The sequence below is a fragment of the Mus caroli genome, chromosome 14, assembly GCF_900094665.2.
Source record: "Mus caroli chromosome 14, CAROLI_EIJ_v1.1, whole genome shotgun sequence".
Classification (NCBI taxonomy): domain Eukaryota; kingdom Metazoa; phylum Chordata; class Mammalia; order Rodentia; family Muridae; genus Mus; species Mus caroli.
Genome location: NC_034583.1, coordinates 47,230,300 through 47,244,602, shown reverse-complemented (window position 1 = coordinate 47,244,602; position 14,303 = coordinate 47,230,300). Strand labels below are relative to the sequence as shown.

Sequence of the window (14,303 nt, the reverse complement as noted above, 5' to 3'; positions counted from 1 at the left end):
GCCTTAAGCCCCAAGGAATTCAGAGCTGTTAGGAAAACTGCTTAGCTTCCCGCAGCCTACTACTAATGTACAGTGTTTCCAGACTGACCACATAAATGTCAGGGGTAGGGGGTTCTGTGGGTAGGCCATGCCAATGCTCCCTTGTCCCCCGTCCCCCACCCCCACTTCAGAGAATCTGGATCAGCATGGTCAAGTGTGCAGTGGGACAGGAATCCAGTGTGCAGTGTGCCGCTTGTGGAGCTGTGTGATTTTAGGCAAGCCCGGTCCTCTCTTGGAACCTCAGATTCCTCTTTCTCTAAATGCGTGAGAAAAACTAGACTGTCGTTTTCTCACCTTGACTATAAATCAGAGTCATCCGTGTGGTGGCAAGACACAGGAACCTGATAACTCAAAGATTCTGAGGGCCTCATCCCGAATATAAGGAACCTGAACCTCTGGGGATAGTAAAGAAGCCTGAGGAGGTCTTGAATCTCCACCTCAGCTCCAGCCAGGGGGCCTCAGGAACCCCTGTGTGCAGCCCCCCAGGTCCCTCCATCAGGAAGATTCTTAGGATTCATTGCTCCAAGCCAGACCCCATCTCCTCCCAACGTCTAAGGCTCTTTGGGCCAAAGCTGGAGTAAGCTTATACCACCCTTTTCTCCAAAGAGCCCTGGAGCCTGAGACACTGGTCAGCGAGCAGTTTATTACCCATCAACCTGTCCAGCCTGTTAGCATCACAGCCTGCACAATCAGGACATCATCTTCAGCCCAGTCAGTTCTGGCCTCCAGCCTCAGGCTCCACCCTCATTCCCTGTCCTCCACACCCTTAGTCCCTTCCAAGGCAGCACCAGGCCTGGGGGCCACACCTTTGCTGGGAGAGAAAGGGAGAACAGGAAGCTAGAAGCTGGGCAAGGAGAAACTAGAGTTGGCCCCAAGCTTCTGGAGCCAGCACCCCAGTTAAGAGGGCAAGGCGGCGGGGCTTCGGGGACCACTACATGTGGTTCAGGCAGGAGGCTCTTCTCCAGGACGTGCAGGGAAGCCACTCAGGTCTCGGCCAATGATCTCACTCACTGTAAAGGAGGGGCGGTTGAAAGATGGGGCTAAGGCAGATCTTTTCTTTTTTCAGAGACCGCCCCTCCCTTCAATTCCAGGCAGGCCTCCAGCTAGGGCACCTCTGGATTCCTCTTTGGCTGGGCCTCAGTTTCCCCAGTGTCTCATAACAACTGCTTCTAACTAAAATTTGCCCAACTCCATCCCTGCGGGTTCCCAGCCCTGTATCTTCGCCTTCTCCTGCCAGCTTGGCCTACATCTGTGGCAGCAGGTCAGAAGTAGGTGTGGTCAGTTGGGAGAAAGAGACAAAACCGGGAAGGTCTTCTTCACCAGTGTGGACTATAGTCACCAGGAAAAGATAAGGTGAGGGGGAGCAACTCAGCCTGGCTTTCCACAAGTTATGTCCCTCCCTGAAACTCACTGCCTGGATCTACAAGTCAGGGGACCAGAAGGAATGAATGGTCTTGAAATACTTCTAGGGCTGAAATTCTGTGATTAGGGCAGAGACAGAAAAAAGGCTGGAACAGGTATTTTGTGTGCCCTTCAGAATTAAATTACTAAATTCAGGTGGACACACACACACACACACACACACACACATACACACACCAAGAACTTGCTTCCGAGACCACTGACTAGCCCTGGGAGACTAAGAATGCCAAGTCCCTGACAGTCAAGCTCCAGCCTTTAGCAAACATGCAAACTGATCTCTCGCACTCACTTACACTCGCAGCCCCCAGTCCCACACCCACCTTCCTCCAGGGTGATACCCTGGATAGGTACACTGTCTCTGAAGCCGCTGCTGTAGCCACCCCTGGCTTTCTCCTGCTCCGAAGCCCCCTCCCCAGGGGTATAGCCTGGCCCCACCTCATTGTAGCCCTCAGCAGGTAAGGGGTGGATGGCACTCTGGGGATGGAAGGGGTCTTCGAGTGGTGGGGAGGAAGGCAGTGGCGGCCTAAAGGGGGCTGGAGGGGAGAATGGAAGGCCCAGGGCAAAAGAGGAGCCCTGTCCTCCATATTGATCACCAGGAAAGGGGCGCGGAAGGAAAGAGACTGAAGGTAGGCGGGCACAACCTGTGGTACCCCCAGTCTCAGGGAACATCCGCAGGCCAGATCTATAGGACGGTGGGGGCCCCGTCTGGGGGTACAGAGCGGGTGTGCTATAACCAAAGCCTTCTGACAGATAAGGAGTTTCATAAGAAGGGTCTTCATGGGGATAGGAGGGGTAAGGGGGCCTGGGCGGTGAGAAGTCCACGTCAGGGCCAAAGGGGGGACCCGATGTGGAAGGGAAGCCCCGGAGAGATGAGTCTGGTAGGGGCTCCTCCTTGAAGATCACTAGGAAGATGAGGAAGCAGGAAGGAGGCTGGTGAGGTTCTGGCCACCGGTTCACACCTTTCACCCTCCCTCCCTCCCCATTCACCCCTGAGCCCCTCACATCGGGGTCCACACCCTCTCTCCCCACCACAGGCAGTCTCAGAGCGCACCAGGCAGGAACTTGAAACTTTGGGTAGGACTGCGCTTCCTACGTCCATTGGAGACGTAAAAGTAGACCTGGACTGGTCGGGACACCCGCTTGTTGCTGTACTCGGGGATGGTGAGAGTCAATGTCACCTAGGAGAAGAGAGGATGGGACAGAAGTCCTTGGAGGTCTCACATCACCCCAATCCTTCCATGGACCCAGCCCGTAGCTCCTAGTTCCAAGGCTGAGGAGTTAAGCCCGTTGCGTTGAGATCTCCCTACTCGAGCAACTAAACCCTCCCGGACAGAAAAGGTTACTCTGGACGCCACTTCCTGGTTTCTTCCACCCTTCACCCCACAACCAGGTTGGGTCCCCTGGGGGATACTGGTACCTCACTGCTCTGCAGCCGGTTCACCGCTGCCTCCTCCTCCCACTGCAGTTTTCCATCTATTGAGGAGATAATGAGCTTCAGCCCCGCCCTAGGGTCCACCCCTGCCCCAGTCCTCTGCCCTGTCTCCTCTGACCGGAGTCAACATCAGACTAAAATGGTTCTTAGCAGGTCTGACACACCTAGAATATACTAGGTGTTTAGCCAATGAAAGAGACAGGAATGGAAGGCAAACTAAAGCAAAGGAAACGCCTGGGACTTAGAGGGAGTTAGTGTTAATAGCAGCCCAGGAGACCTCTCACCTACTAACTCGCACATCCCCTCCCGTGGTACCAGCAAGCCCACAGTAGGGAGGAATGGTCCCCACCCTGAAGACCAAAGCTAATAGTGTGGAACCTCTGGAGTTTCTCTGACCCAACTCAAGGATGCTAAATGTAGGTCTTGGGGCTGGGCTATCAGTGAGCAGGGTGGCACAAAGGAGAAGCCCACAGTTTGGTGGCTCAACCCAGACTTCTAAGTCTCCCATTTCTCCACTCCTTAGACTCATCTTGGGGCACCCCACAGGCTCTCATGATCACAGTTATGCTTTTATCTCAGGATAGGCCCAGGAGAATCTGTGACATTGTGAGTTCTTTCTTCATATACTTTATCTTCATGAGAGTAAACCCTCAAAGTCAGTTCCTCTTCAATAAGCAAGATGTGCATTTCTTTTTTATGATTTATTTATCTTTAGTTTTTATTTCATGTGCATTCATGTTCTGCCTGCATGAGAGTGTCCGATCCCCTGGAATTGGAGTTACAGACAGTTGTGAGCTGCCATGTGGATGCTGGGAATTGAACCCAGGTCCTCTGGAAGAACAGCCAGCGCTCTAAACCGCTGAGCCATCTCTCCAGCCCAAGATATGTATTCCTTGCCTTTGCTCACTATCCTTGAAGTTTTAGATTGTGGTCACATCCATCTCCCCATGAGAAGCTGTACACAAGGTAGATAGAGAAGCTGGGGCTTAACTTGGTAGTTTTGTGACAGTGTCAGAGTTTTGCCCGCTGGTTGTTAGCCCTCCTTCCTTCCTCTCCTCTCCAGTAGGTACTCACCGGGGCCCCTCTCAATGAACACCACTTTAGAGTCTGGCAGGAAGTTGGAACCAGTCAACACTAGCTCCTCCCCTCCTCTCACAGAGCAGGCACTGGGGCTGTAGGTCTCCACCTGGGGCAGCTCCTGGGCTGAGCGCTGGGCTGGAAGGTAATAGAAGAAGGAAGCCTGGCTGGGCTGAGTGGAGAAAAGACAGCCCTCTCCACCACAAGCAGCCTTAGAGGAGCCCTCTTTTAATGGCAAATACAAAAGGTAACCAACAACAGCCTGAAACCACACAGCCTGAGTAAGGACTCCTGAAGCAGACACAGAGCAGATAGGTACAGGTTCATCTGGCATCCCCAAGGCAGAGTCTACTACAGCAGGGGCAAACTAAAATACCACCTTCACCTCTCCCTTCTCATCATAGAACAAAAGCTGAGACCTTTATCCCGCTACCCAGGACACACAGAGCACAGGATACTATGTAGCAGAAATAGGTGGCAAACAGACAAAAGAGCTGCAAGACAGAAAGAACTGGCCAGGGCCGGTTTTGCTTACAGCACTCGATGGGCACTGATGCTGCCTGCACAGACACGACCTTCCCGCCGCCCTGAGGCACGTGCACGCGGAACACCAGCCGCACACGCGTGTTTTTGCGCCCGATGTCTGTCTCACCCTTCCGTAGCTCAATGTCTGAATTCCGAAGCTTCAGGATTCCAGCACAGTCAATGCTGAAGGCAAAGGAGAGACGGTAAGCCTTTTTAGCCAAAGCTGGGACAAGGATGCATTTCTCCAGAGGGGAAGTCCCCTTGTCCTCAGTCCTCGGGCCATTAGTGTCTAGCTAGGGGTGCTTAGAGGGACTGTTTTCTAATCTAGAGATGGCCTCTCCGGAAAGCTCCCCAATCTCAAAACTACCTTCCTAAACATTAAGGATAGAAACTAGCAGGAGGTGTGGGGTGTAGCTTGGTGGCAGAGCTCTTGCTGAGCATGTGTAAAGCCCTAAGTTCAATTCCCAGGACTTTAGGGGTGAGGAAGAGGTTCAGGTTGCCTGGGGGCTTACTTGGCAGCCATGTTGTTCTCTGGGAGCAAGGTCATCTCCAACACTTTGGTACCACTGACTACAGCTTCATAGCTGGCTGTAGCCACCATCTTGCCAGTAATCCGGTGCACCTGGTAGAAGGCATGGGGCCGCAGGCTCCTCTCATCTGCAGTGCCAATGAACATCTGCAGAGTCAATGGCTTCTCACTGTAGCCTAGGAGCTGACAAAGGGAAACAGAGGCCACCTATTTGAAAGCCCCAGTGTCTTCTAACCTTTATCCATCCTTGGATTTTCATTCCACGGACAGGAATGGTGAGAGATAAAGAATATCCTATAAGGGATTCCCTGTGGGAAACTGGGGCATCAGTTGTAGAGAAAATGTGGCCTGGAGTTCACAGTGTTATTCTTGGACAGCCCAGACTGGGCTGGGCAAAGGAGGAAGAGCTCCCAAGAAAGATTAGTCCAACTCAATATAGAGAAAACCTAACTCCCAGTGACCTTTGGCCTCAGCTGAAACCCTCCCCCACATCTGGCAAGTCACCATTTTCCAAAGTAGACTTGAGGCTGAGGTCCCATGGGATAAGGGGGATAGGGAGGGGGAAGGAGAGCAGAAAAGAAGAGTAGAAAGTATATCCGGGTCCTTGCTGTGTACCCTTCCTCCCCCAGTTCCAGTCCCTCCCCTAGGCTGTCTGCAGGGTCACAGCTGAGAGTGTGGGAAAGGGCAGTGCCATGATTCTGTGTACAGAGGAAGCCCATTTGCAAGAACCTGGGACTGGAGAAGAGAAGGCATGTGGGGCCTTCTGCCCTTACCTTGACCACAGGGTGGCCTCCAGGAGCAGCCTTGACAGCCCCCCGGCTGCCCTCAGTCTCATAGTGAGCTCGGTGGTGTGCTCTAGGCTGTACCTCGATCCTCAGCTCCAGCTGCTCATACTGGCTGGGTAAAGGCCAGTCCAGGGGAGGTAGGGCAGAGGTCCTGGGCAGAAGAGAACAGGGTTGCCTGGAACCTCAGACCCAGCAGGATCACAATGGGTTGGGCGGGGGGAGGAAGCACAGATATGGGAGAGATAAGGAACTACAACAGAAGTAAATTCTAAAAGTATAGAAACAGGGGAATTGATAAGGAACTGAATCCTTTGAAGAGGAGGGTGTGGAAGATGACAAAAGCCTGAGAGACTGCCTTCTCCCAAAGTCTGGACACAGGATGTGGAGGCTTTAGCAAGAAACAGAGGAACCCACAGGCCATGCTGGTCCTCCCACCTGGGATCTCAGGCACAGTGCAGAAATGCCACTTTAGACCAGAAAAAGCATCAAAGAGACTAAGGACAGAGCCTATGAAGAACCTAGGGTTGTCTACTCTGCTACCAGGCCAACTCCTTCCCACTAGTTGGGGTTAAGTAGGTAGGATTGCAAGGGCTAAGGGCTGCTTTTCTGGAATCTCAACTGGTAACTGCCTCTGTGTGTGTGTGTGTGTGTGTGTACATGTGTGTACACACAGCTGATATTTGACAATAACTAATGCAAAGCGAGGCTACTAGTGGCTAGTAAGTAAAGACCCGGGAGGATGCTGAACCATTAGACAGTACAGCCCTGCACTACAAATTTCCCAACTCAACAGCAGATTTTGAGGCTGAGAAACGTTGACCCATTGGAACCCCAGAGGACTCAGCTTCCCTCTAGAAGCTTCTCAGGAAGGAGCCACCTCAGTGTGACATCCTGAGGTCTGAGACTATTGAAATGGGCAGGATTCTTTGAGAGTAAAAAGGATAGAAATGCCAAGTTTCAATATAAATTCTTTGCCTTGCAAATGTATGTAACTTTATTTCAATTTGAAGTGATGCTCTTAAGCGCTGGACCTAGAAATTAGCAGTTAGAGGAGAATTTTTTGTACTGGAGCATCGGCCTGTTCTATTTGTTCTGTCTAAATAGCCAGTGGCTAAGATCAACCTGCCTGTGCGAGGTCAGAGCTGGAGGTGTCAGAAACTCTGAAGTAACTCCATTTTGCCTATTTCTCTTAGAATACTGAAGGGTGGGGGTGAAGAGGCTTTTTCTAATAGGTTCACAGGAATCAGCCATCTACAGCTCAGCCCATTGGCAGACAGCTGGCTTTTTTTTTTTTAAACTAAAGTGACTTAAAACCAATTTTTGGTTTTAACTGTGGCCATGTTATTGTAGAAGCTCTTATGAGAGATGGAGCACACCAGGAATTATATGACTTGTCTTTAAACTCATCCTTTGACCACTAGAATGGGTTGAAGAGCTCAAGAGTGCAAGATCTGGTCCTCACCTGAAGATGGGGCTGTGTCCCCCAATCCGGGCCTTGGACCAAGCAAGGGGAGAAGGCACTGCTAGGTAATCCATGCCAGCCACCTCTTTCCGCAGAGCCCCCGGAGCAGCCACAGAGTCCTCTGTACCGGAGGGTAGCTTCCCATTGCACGAGGGAGGCTCTTCAGACCGAGGCAGGGCCACTGCTTGCTCGCTAGAAGTCCTCCGGGTTTTCTGAGGGATGCTCTCGGTTGGTGGAGCACCCACATAGTCAAAAGGGCCAGGGGAACTAGGGTCCCGGACCAGAGGCAACGGGGGTGGTGGAGGTGGCTCTGGACCTTCTTCCCCAAGGCTGCCTCGGCGGGACAAAGCTGGGGAGGCCGAAGATGGGGTTCCGGAACTGGAATAGCGCCGCTTGCCGCAGGGAGAAGCAGGCCGAGGGGAGGCTGGAACGGGCCCAGGAGCGCTGAGGAGTAGCCAGCTATCCTCTGGCGCTCGGCCTCCCGAGCTTGGACCGTATAGGCTCCAGGGATCCTCCGGGGTCCATGGCCTAGGAGAAGCCCGGGGCGAGGGCAGCGGAGAGCTCAAGCCAAAACGGGAGGCTGCTTCATTAAGTTCAGACTCCACCTCGTCGCACGCTGCATACAGGGCTGCCTCGTCGGAGGCGTCCGAGAAGAAGCTCCACGAAGACAGGCTGCTGCTGCCAGGGCTCGGGCTGAAGAAGGCGCCTCCGCCCTGACCTCCAGCCTCTCGATAGCCCCCAAAGCCTTCTGGTGGAGGGTAATCTCTAGGAGAGCCGTCCCCCCAAGTTTCAGGAGTGTCCTCTAGCGAGGTCGGCGGGTCAGGCGTGGGAGAGATGGAGGTAATCCGGATGCTGGGACACTCAAGAACACGACCACCCCCAGCACCTCCTGCATTACCTCCTGGGCCCCCCAGCCTCACCGACCTAGCTGGCTGGCTCTCCCAGGTGCCAGGTGAAGGGGCGGGACGGGGCGGTGGTGAGTGCATCCCTGGCCGAGGGGGTGGGGGTCGGGGAATCCCAATAGGGGCAGCACCATAAGGAAGGGGTTCCCCCAGGGCCAAACGACAGCATGGAGGGGTATCCTCTGAGTCCAGCTCTGTCAAAATGGAAGGGAGGTAGAGGGAGATGGAGAGAGAGAAACTGGTGAAATGCCTATGTTTCTCGGATGGTCAGCCCCTGAAGCCTGATATGCTTAGCTAGGAGAGGTTCCCCTAGTCTCGGGACAAAAGCAAAGTTGAACATCACAAGACAGAAAAGAGATACAGGCATGCCAGAACCTCATACTCTTAACACCCTGGTCCTGGGCAGTTGGGCTTGGGGTGGTTTGGGGAATACTAGAGCCAGGCCTGGAGGTGTGCTTGCCCAGGCTCTGGGCTGGGCTGGGGGCGACTCACACATGAACCCAATTAGCGACGGTTCCCAAACCCCCAAATGGTGCTGGCAGAAACCCCAGTTACCATCGCAACTGTGGCCTGGGGGTGGGAGGGATGGGGGCATGTCTGTGGTGACGAGGGGAGGTGACTCCTCCCTCGCCCCCCCAAAAGGGGGCGGGGGTGCAGTCGAAGGGTGATGCGTGCGGGGCCCAGCCAACGGGGGGGGGGGGGGGGGGGAGGGGGGCAGCGGGCAGCGCGGATTCCGTGCAAGCGGCGGCCGCCGCCCCCGACTCGTTCCCCGCCATCTGCCTCTCATTGCGGCCAGACAGGGGGAGGGGGAGGGGTGTCCCTGCGCTGCCCGAGGGAGCCCCCCAGCCCCAGGCGTCGCGTCTGCAGAACCAGGCCTAGATCCTAAAGCCTTTAACCCCAGGGCCAAACCTCCCCTTCCCAAGCCGGCACCTCCGGCTCTTGGGGGCCAAGGTTCCCTTCCGCACCCCATCCCAGAGACAGTCGGCCTAGCCCGCAGGCGGCGCGTAGCCAACAACACCCCCACTCCCACCCCAGTTAGGACCTAAAAAGGAAAAAAAAATGATGCCATGGCCCCCAGCCTCACTTCCACAGCCTTGGTAGTCCCTCAGCTCCCTTCATCCTCTGACCCACCTCACCCCACCCCCACCCCAGGCTCCGGGCCCCCAAACTGGAGATTCCCTGGCCCTTCGGTCACTGGCCAAAAGACCCCTACCCAGCCCCGCACTAACCTTCCCCAGGGCCCCCAGGGCCCAGCGGGGGGGGCTCCTTTTCCTCCCCGAACACCAGCTTAAATTCCAGCTCCTCATCCTCGCAGCTTGCGGCCCCCATGGATCCGGCCGGAGCCCCCAGGTCCCGCCTGGGTGGGAGGGGGAAGCTCTGGACGCTGCTGTGGCTTCACGAGAGGGTAGCTCCCTCCCTCCCTTTCTCTGAGACGCCCCCTCTTCTGTCGCTGCCGCCTCCCTCCGGACGCCCCCTCGTTATTATAGAAACTTTTCCAAACTTTTTTCTCCCAAACTTCTTCAAAGTGGGCCCCCCCCCAGCCTGTCCCTGATTGGCTACCCGGGATGCACCGGCCCCTCCTCCATGGATGAGATGGGAAAACCACGCGCCCCTAGTTCCCCCCCCCTCCCTCGGTCATCTCTCCAGTCCCACCCCCTCCAAAGAGGGAGAAAAAACTGAATTGGAAAATGGTCCCTTCAAACGTTATAGAACCCTAATGGTACCTATTGGCCCAGAGTTGTGACAATCATTTCCCACCGAAGGCCCAAACCTCAGCCTATTTAGTCCCAGCATAGGGGTTGGGGAGGTCCGGGTCCCCTCGCCTTAAAGAGGCCATATTTTTGTCACCCGTCCCCCATTGTAGCAGACCCACGGTACATTCTGAAGAGTAGGATAGCCAAAATCTCCCAAAAAAAGGCCACCTCACTGTCCTTTCAATCCAAATCTTGAGTTGAAGAGAGATCTGGGATTGAGAGAGGCTCTGAGCTGCTCTGTAGAGGAGGCCATTCCTCCACCCTCGCTGAGACCACTCTACCTGGACCTCCAAGGAGCCTTTGCACTTCTTAGCCACCACCTCCACAAGCCACCCCCCACCATTCCCTTAAGATGAAGAACTTCTAGCTGTCCCAGAAGCCTCTCAGAACTTTCGAACCCCAGGAAGCCTTTGAAGGCCCATAGCCCTGCTGGGCGTAGATCCAGGCCAGGCTTTGCTGATACCCTTGTCCCAGCCACCTAGATAGGCCATTAATTAGCCTTGGAGGAGATAGTCGGCTCCTTCGTCCCAAAAGCTGCAGATCTCTGGGCTCACTGATCCCAAGACGTTCTGCTCCCGGCCATCCTAAATTCCTGGCCGGGTTTAGAAAGGGCCAGAAGCTAAAAACTTAGGCCCACCGGCTGGACACCTGTCACCTGGGCAGGGAAGGAAGACCCGGTCAGGAGTTTCTAGGAAGGGCGAGCATAAAGAGGTCCCATTTGGAAGAGAAAGAATAGAACTGGAGTTTCTTGATTCGGACTGGAGGCGCTGCAAGACAGGGGAGCAGTCACCATTCTCCTTGCATGCTTACCACATGCTCCAAACTTCCCTAATAAACCTGGCAGATCTCCAGTCTCTAAATCTCTCAGGCTCCGGCCCGCGCCCCCAACAGCAAACCTCAGCCCAGCACCTAAAGGGTTAAGCGCCGGCCCTCCGGTCAGACGTTTACAAACACTCGGGAGCCGGGCGGGGACCGCGCCCATTACTCTAATGAGAAACAGGCTCTGCGGGGCAGAGGGAAGGGGGGCTGGCCTGGCGGGCCCCAGCTCTTTGGCGGCGGAGGCGGCGCCCCTCCCTCCCCTCAGTTCTCCCTCGAGCCAGTCCTGGGGACCCCCCCAGCCCCCGGGGACCCCAATGACGTGCGGCGCTGCCCCGGCTGCAAGCCCAGGGCCGCGAGGCGGGAGGGGCAGGGAGGAGAAGCTTGGCGGGCGGGAGAGAAGAATGTTTCGAGGCCGAGCCGGGAGAGGGCCTGGTTTGATTCCCCCCCTCCCCGCCCCCCTCTCTCCCCTTGGGTTCTTCTCAGGTTACATTCCCGTCCTGCTTCACCTCCGAGGAACTCACGGTTAGGGGGCGCGAGGAGCACCTCGAGAACATCTACCACCCTGCACTTAGAGAAGGGTGGGCAGAGGTAGGAATCCAAGGAGAACAGACCCGGAAACTCGGCCAGGGCCCTGCTCCCTCATACCCCCCGCTCAGCTGCACAAGCAGACGCGCACATTCTTTTCAAATGTCATATTTCCTTTGATCCTGGGCAGTGTTTCTCCATGTGTCTGGCTCAGCCTCTGCCCAGCAAACCGCCTCCCCACCCACCCCGCTTTGTTTTCCTGGAGAACCCTCCCCCTTCCCTCGTCTGGAAGACCAGGGCTGGCTGACTTCGACTTTCTTTCCCTTCTCCTCCCAGTGACTCAATTTCCCCACCGTGGTGTTGCAAAAGAAAGGAGGCAGAAAAGAGAACAGTTTGGCGCGAGTGAAATGATTTCTCAGAAAGACAAACTATTTTGGAGTAGGGCATCCTCTATTGCAAACTCTCCAGTCTGCCGAAGCTTAGACAGAGGGATTGAACATATGACCTCTGATTTGTCCACCTTGGCCTTAGAGGTCGAGGACTGGGAGTTAAGTTTAGGTTGTCTTACATTACTGCCCCCTGGCGACCACAAAGCACAGTTGCCCTACCTCCCTCTTGGCGGTTTCTCCTGCCACCTTGTGGGTTTTATACCTCCTCTGCCCCCTAGCGTACCCACCTGAACAGAGTTCACTTGTAATTTGACTTTGCTTTTTGCTTTGTTCTGTTCGTTCAGTTCGGTTGTTCTAAAGCAGCTGTTTTCAACCTGCGGATCCCCGAGACCATCAGAAACACCAGATACGTATATTATGATTCATAACAGTGGCAAGCTTACAGTTGAAGTAGCAACGGAAATAATTTTATGACCGGGGGTCAGCGTAACATGAAGAATTAAAGGATCGCAGCATTACGAGGGCTGAGAACCACTGCTCTAGAGATGGTCTCAAGTAGTCCAGATTGTCTTGGAACTCCTCCTTGTCTTTCCCCCTCCCACGTGCTGGAATTTTAAACTAATCATGCCTTTCCCTGTTTGTGTTCTGTATTCTAATAGGTATTATTCTATAGACTTGGAAGTGGACCTTAGCTTTTTTTTTTAAATCATACAAAATGCATTCTCTTTGTAAATGATCCAAGTCAGACAAAATATGTAGTTAATTCTGATAGTCCAGTTTTGTATCTATTTAGTATATGCTTGAAAACAAACACGATCTTTAATGTGCACGAGATCATGGTAAACATACTTTTTCTTGACTTGCCTTTATTGCCTCAATTAATAAACGGCAGCTGGATCTCGTGTCAAGATTGTAATCTCAGTTCTCAGGAGACTGAGATAAGGGGATTTACCAGTTAGAGGCCAGTCCTGGCTACATAACAAGAGTCTGTAAGAAAAGAAAGGGGGTGGGAGAGAACATTATCTATAGATCTTCTATAAGTACATGTGCATCTATCTGAAAGTGACAATTACTCATAGGACTGGGAAATCCCACATTGCCTGCTGCGATTGGGGGAGTCATCGACAACGTTACCATGCCCTGAGCCCTGTGAACTACAATGAAGCAGCAATAGCATCATGAATGTTTTGGGGGTAACCAACTTCTTTCTGGTTGGATTTGAGGTCTGCTCCACAGGAGGAAACACATGCTTGTTTGGTACTGTAAAGGTGACCGGAAATCCATGGCTGGTAGCTCTCAGTGGTAAACCTACCACGCAGTTTGGGTTCGGGTCCTGGAGGCTTCCCACCAGCATCTCCCGCCCAGCCAGGTGAGAGGATTCAGGCCAACGGGAGCTGAGAAGAGGAATCGGAAATCGCCTACGCCACCGCCACTGCAGCTGCCTCCACCTCCAAATCGGCCACTTCAGTTGCTCCAAGACACTGCACCAGTCACTCTGTGCTGAGGGCCAGGCTGAGCCAGCGGAAGGCTGACTAGCCAGTGAGGGGTGCGGGGAGCTTCTGGCAGCGTGTTCAGGTGAGTAGATCTCTTCCCTAAGCGGTGGTGTTACAGCTCTTATGACAAAAGCTCTCAGACGACAGAGTAGTTCTCACACACCTTTATTCCTTCTGGATATAAACAGATATTCTGGATATTCCTTATAAACAGTTTTAGGGTGGGTCAGGGTCTGACAGCAGGTACTTCCCATTGGCTTGGTCTGAGAGCTTGGGGATATCTTATCTACCTGTGGGAGGTTTGGGGTGCTGCTCCTACATGACTAATGGCTACAAACCTCTCTGGGGGGGGGTGTTATGTGACAGGACTGGTGTCCGAAAATAGGCAAAATGCCTACTGTCCCTTCAGAATCTCCGGGTTTCAAGCTTTAGCTCAACTAGGAACCAGGCTACCTCTCACAGCCTGCTGCCCCACAAAGAAGTATCAAACTGCTCTCTAAATGTGAAGTTCTACATTCTAATCTTGTAAGCCTTATTAAATCTAAATCCTCAGGTGATTGAAACCAGGAGATACTCATAGCTACATCTTGTCCTCATACTACCCCTGTCCAAAATGACCTAGCTCCCTCCTGCTTCCTCTCTTCCTCAATCCAACCCGGAAGTCCCACCTACTCGCCCAGTGATCGGCTCCTTTTTTCATTAGGGGATTGGTTCACAAGAAGTCACCTGAGTATGACTCACTCCTTGTTCCAGGCCCTCCCAGGAGAGCGGAAATTACCATCAACATACAAACAACACCAGGCCCATCCACAACAACATGCACAACATAAATTGGACTCAGTGTTATTTTTAAAAAATAAATATGATTAAGTTGGGTCTAGAGAGATGGATGTTTCAGTGGTTAAGAACACTTGATGTTCTTCCAAGGGATCCAGGCTTGGTTCCCCAGTACCCAAATGGTGGCTCACAACCATCTGTAACTCCAGGTCCAGTGTATCTGATGACCTCCTCTGGCTTCTGAGAGCACCAGGCATGCATGCTGTACACAGGTATTGAAAGAAAGATGAAATTTCAAGACCTGTAAGTCATATAAAGTACTCAGAAATTGCTGGTTGTTTGTGAGCCTAGAGGCTGCCTGGGGCTGAGAAAA

General features: G+C 53.5%; 1 protein-coding gene and 1 long non-coding RNA gene across 3 annotated transcripts; one reads left to right on the top strand and one right to left on the bottom strand.

Moving 5' to 3' along the window:
• Nucleotides 1-662: 662 nt before the first annotated feature.
• Nucleotides 663-9,745, bottom strand: Nfatc4 (nuclear factor of activated T cells 4). Of its 2 annotated transcripts, none has more exons than XM_021181417.2 (10): nt 9,403-9,745; nt 7,272-8,367; nt 5,798-5,960; nt 5,008-5,207; nt 4,506-4,678; nt 3,968-4,108; nt 2,879-2,934; nt 2,513-2,639; nt 1,782-2,363; nt 663-1,049 (listed from the first exon to the last, which is right to left on the bottom strand). In XM_021181417.2, exons 1-10 carry the CDS (start codon nt 9,500-9,502, stop codon nt 982-984), a joined length of 2,706 nt encoding a protein of 901 aa, XP_021037076.1. In that variant the 5' UTR covers nt 9,503-9,745; the 3' UTR covers nt 663-981. The 2 variants fall into 2 exon arrangements, with proteins under 2 accessions (XP_021037076.1, XP_021037079.1); XM_021181420.2 differs by having other exon boundaries at nt 701-1,049; nt 2,103-2,363; nt 9,403-9,699.
• LOC115029253 lies at nt 7,274-14,138 on the top strand. Its single transcript, XR_003834831.1, has 4 exons — nt 7,274-7,336; nt 11,230-11,334; nt 12,005-13,235; nt 13,857-14,138. It is a non-coding gene; the product is annotated as an uncharacterized LOC115029253 (long non-coding RNA).
• Nucleotides 14,139-14,303: the final 165 nt, after the last annotated feature.

Bases quoted from the DNA above. Each gene is read 5' to 3' on its own strand.
- Nfatc4 (XM_021181417.2), bottom strand. From the start codon at position 9,502: ATGGGGGCCGCAAGCTGCGAGGATGAGGAGCTGGAATTTAAGCTGGTG. The intron at 4,679-5,007 runs GTAAGCCCCCAG...CTTTGCCTTCAG, and splicing joins GAGAACAACATGGCTGCCAA to CATTGACTGTGCTGGAATCC. The intron at 1,050-1,781 runs GTGGGTGTGGGA...CCTCCTTTACAG, and splicing joins GGGTATCACCCTGGAGGAAG to TGAGTGAGATCATTGGCCGA.